Source organism: Acomys minous, assembly GCF_964271855.1.
Source record: "Acomys minous genome assembly, chromosome: 14".
Classification (NCBI taxonomy): Eukaryota; Metazoa; Chordata; class Mammalia; order Rodentia; family Muridae; genus Acomys; species Acomys minous.
In genome coordinates, this window is record NC_140496.1 from 48624691 (window position 1) to 48627978 (window position 3288).

The window sequence follows — 3288 nt, forward strand, 5'->3', positions numbered from 1 at the left end:
GAGGGCGGGGGAAGGAAGGAGTGGGGAGGGCTGGCAGGGGGCAGGCGCGGGAAGACGGGGACTATAACTCCACGACCTAGTCGAGCTAGTGCACTTTGGGGCGCTGAGGTCTGAAGTCAGCGCCACCCAGAGCAGGGCAACAGCTCAGACAGACCTAGCAGGCGAAGCTAACCGCCAGGACTGGGAGAGCAGAGCCGGGAGGCCGTGGCGGCTAGGCACAACTTTGCAGTGCTGTCCCCACCGCTCCTCCCGCGGGTGGGCCCGGGTAGCTGGGACCAGAGTGCGCCAGCAACCAGCGCGCCGCGCAAGGGAAGATGATGATGATGTCCCTGAACAGCAAGCAGGCGTTCAGCATGCCTCACACCGGCAGCCTGCACGTGGAGCCCAAGTACTCGGCGCTGCACAGCGCCTCCCCGGGTTCTTCTGCGCCCACGGCGCCCTCGGCCAGTTCCCCCAGCAGCTCCAGCAACGCTGGCGGCGGCGGCGGCGGCGGTGGCGGCGGTGGCGGAGGCCGGAGCAGCAGTTCCAGCAGCAGCGGCAGCGGCGGCGGCGGCGGAGGCGGCGGCGGCGGGGGCTCGGAGGCGATGCGGAGAGCTTGTCTTCCAACCCCACCGGTGCGTATGTCTGCATAATCACTGCTTAAAGGCACATTTTGACAGCCTCCTTTATCTGCTTGATGTTTTTTTCATGTCTGCGCAGCAAATCACCCCACACCTCCAACCAATCCCCCCTCTCTTAAGTATTCAGAGGGTCTTGCCTTTCATATTAATTTTTATGACCTGGGATGCTGCCTGTGCGCGTGTTGTGTTGTGTTGTCTGCGGTTCACTTTCCTCCCCCTGCATCCTGGCTTCTTGTGGAGGCTTCCCATCTTTTTCTCGCAGCCGAGTTTCAGGATCATTGTCGTTATTATTATTTTAACGTTCTGGGAATGTTGTAGGCGCGTTGGCGGTGGCGAGCCCTGGGCCGGGGCTTCCGGAGAGAGCGCGCACAATTCCCTGCTGAGCGTAATGTGTGCCTTCTACTTACAATTGCAGAGCAATATATTCGGCGGGCTGGATGAGAGTCTGCTGGCCCGTGCCGAGGCTCTGGCCGCCGTGGACATCGTCTCCCAGAGTAAGAGCCACCACCACCACCCGCCCCACCACAGCCCCTTCAAGCCGGACGCCACTTACCACACCATGAACACCATCCCGTGCACGTCCTCGGCTTCCTCTTCATCTGTGCCCATCTCTCACCCGTCTGCCCTGGCCGGCACCCACCACCACCACCACCACCATCATCACCATCACCACCAGCCGCACCAGGCACTGGAGGGCGAGCTGCTGGAGCACCTGAGCCCCGGGCTGGCCCTGGGAGCCATGGCTGGTCCAGACGGCACGGTAGTATCAACTCCGGCTCACGCACCGCACATGGCCACCATGAACCCCATGCACCAGGCAGCCCTGAGCATGGCCCACGCACACGGGCTACCCTCGCACATGGGCTGCATGAGCGACGTGGATGCAGACCCGCGGGACCTGGAGGCATTCGCCGAGCGCTTCAAGCAGCGACGCATCAAGCTGGGAGTGACCCAGGCAGATGTGGGTTCGGCTCTAGCCAACCTCAAGATCCCGGGCGTGGGCTCGCTCAGCCAGAGCACCATCTGTAGGTTCGAGTCTCTCACGCTGTCGCACAACAACATGATCGCGCTCAAGCCCATCCTGCAGGCGTGGCTGGAGGAAGCTGAGAAATCCCATCGCGAGAAGCTCACCAAGCCGGAGCTCTTCAACGGCGCGGAGAAGAAGCGCAAGCGCACCTCTATCGCGGCGCCGGAGAAGCGTTCGCTGGAAGCCTACTTCGCCATCCAGCCGAGGCCCTCGTCCGAGAAGATCGCGGCCATCGCTGAGAAGCTGGACCTCAAGAAAAACGTGGTGCGTGTCTGGTTCTGCAACCAGAGGCAGAAACAGAAGAGAATGAAATACTCCGCTGGCATTTAGGGACCCTTCTCCAGGAACTGCTCTTCTCCTTCGTCCTCTCTTCTCTTCCTCCTCTTCTCTTCCGCCTCTTTTCTGTCGACTTTGGCTATCCGACACAATTCTGGTAAATGTGAACCCAGAACAAGCCAGGAGCAAAGCAGCGAGCAGCTGAGCCTAAGTCAGAAGGAATGTGAACCTGTTCCGCGAAGTAAAGAAAGGCAAAACAAACAAACAAACAAACAAACAAACAAAAAAGCAAACAAAAAGGGAATTTGTCAAGTTGTAGCAGAGTTGTCCCCTTTAAGCCGCGCCTGGGCTGCTCGGCTTCATCTGAGGAAGCGTGGAGCTGGCTGTCAGCGGGAAGGCGAGGGACACGCTTTTGAAAATCCCCGTAAGAACAAGCAAGTAAGATTTGTTTCTATTCTTACAGGCGGCACCCTTGTTCACGTTTAAAAGTACACTTTACAGCTATTTTTCAGAAGTAGAAATTGATTCAGGACTGAAACTCGAAGCTAGAGTTGGTACTTAATGTGCTATGATAGAGACATCTTTAAAGTATTTTGAATTTTAAAAAAGATGGCAGATTTTCTGCATTTACACTGTATATTATATATATATATATATTTTTATCGTGGTTCTTATCGCTTTCTTCCTTCTCTGAAGTGTTAATACTTACAGAAGGAGTTGCGCCTGCTGTGTTCACTGATCTTGACAGCTATTATTAGATTATTGCCGAACAACCCTCTGTAAATTATTAATTTATCTCTGGCAACTTAATTTTGTGCACATCCTAATTAATTAAACTTCTTTAGTCTGAAAATAAAACCGGGGGATACGTATAGCTAGTGATGCTGAAACAAAAAAATATATATTTTATTTTTTGGTTTTGGTATGATGAGTTTACTGGATTTCTACAGCTTCTCTCTTAGACTGTGTTCTCTTTGGCCTAGTTGTATATTCTCACTTTGAATGAAGATCGTTTTTTTCCCCCTTTGTTTTTAACTGGTAGTGTTCTGATTTGTGAGCTGACACTTGGTAATGGATGTCTTAATCGTGTCGACCTGACTCACTGTCCAAAGTCTTGTTTACTTCCTTACATATTTAATGGGGATTCCCACATTGTCCCCCATGACACATGCATTCTTTCACTCACACTTACATGCCTACACACAGACACACACTTACACGCCTGTGACAGAAGAGAAGCAGTTGCAAGCATGACTGATGATCAGTTTATCCTTTTCCAGCCTTAGGTGCATTTGCCACTTGGTGCTTACTCTGCTGGATTCTAAGATCTCACCAAGGTATTTCAACCGTCCAGTTTTCAAATGC

The 3288-nt window shown here is 53.4% G+C and overlaps 1 protein-coding gene across 1 annotated transcript; it reads left to right on the plus strand.

Moving 5' to 3' along the window:
* The first annotated feature begins 220 nt into the window (after window positions 1–220).
* On the plus strand, window positions 221–2494 carry POU4F2 (POU class 4 homeobox 2). Its single transcript, XM_084757529.1, has 2 exons — window positions 221–614; window positions 1036–2494. The coding sequence occupies exons 1-2, from the start codon at window positions 315–317 to the stop codon at window positions 1975–1977; spliced, it is 1242 nt and encodes a 413-aa protein (XP_084613655.1). The 5' UTR covers window positions 221–314; the 3' UTR covers window positions 1978–2494.
* Window positions 2495–3288: the final 794 nt, after the last annotated feature.

Coding starts and splice junctions, on each gene's coding strand:
- POU4F2 (XM_084757529.1), top strand. CDS start 315: ATGATGATGATGTCCCTGAACAGCAAGCAGGCGTTCAGCATGCCTCAC. Junction 615..1,035: donor CTTGTCTTCCAACCCCACCG/GTGCGTATGTCT, acceptor TTACAATTGCAG/AGCAATATATTCGGCGGGCT.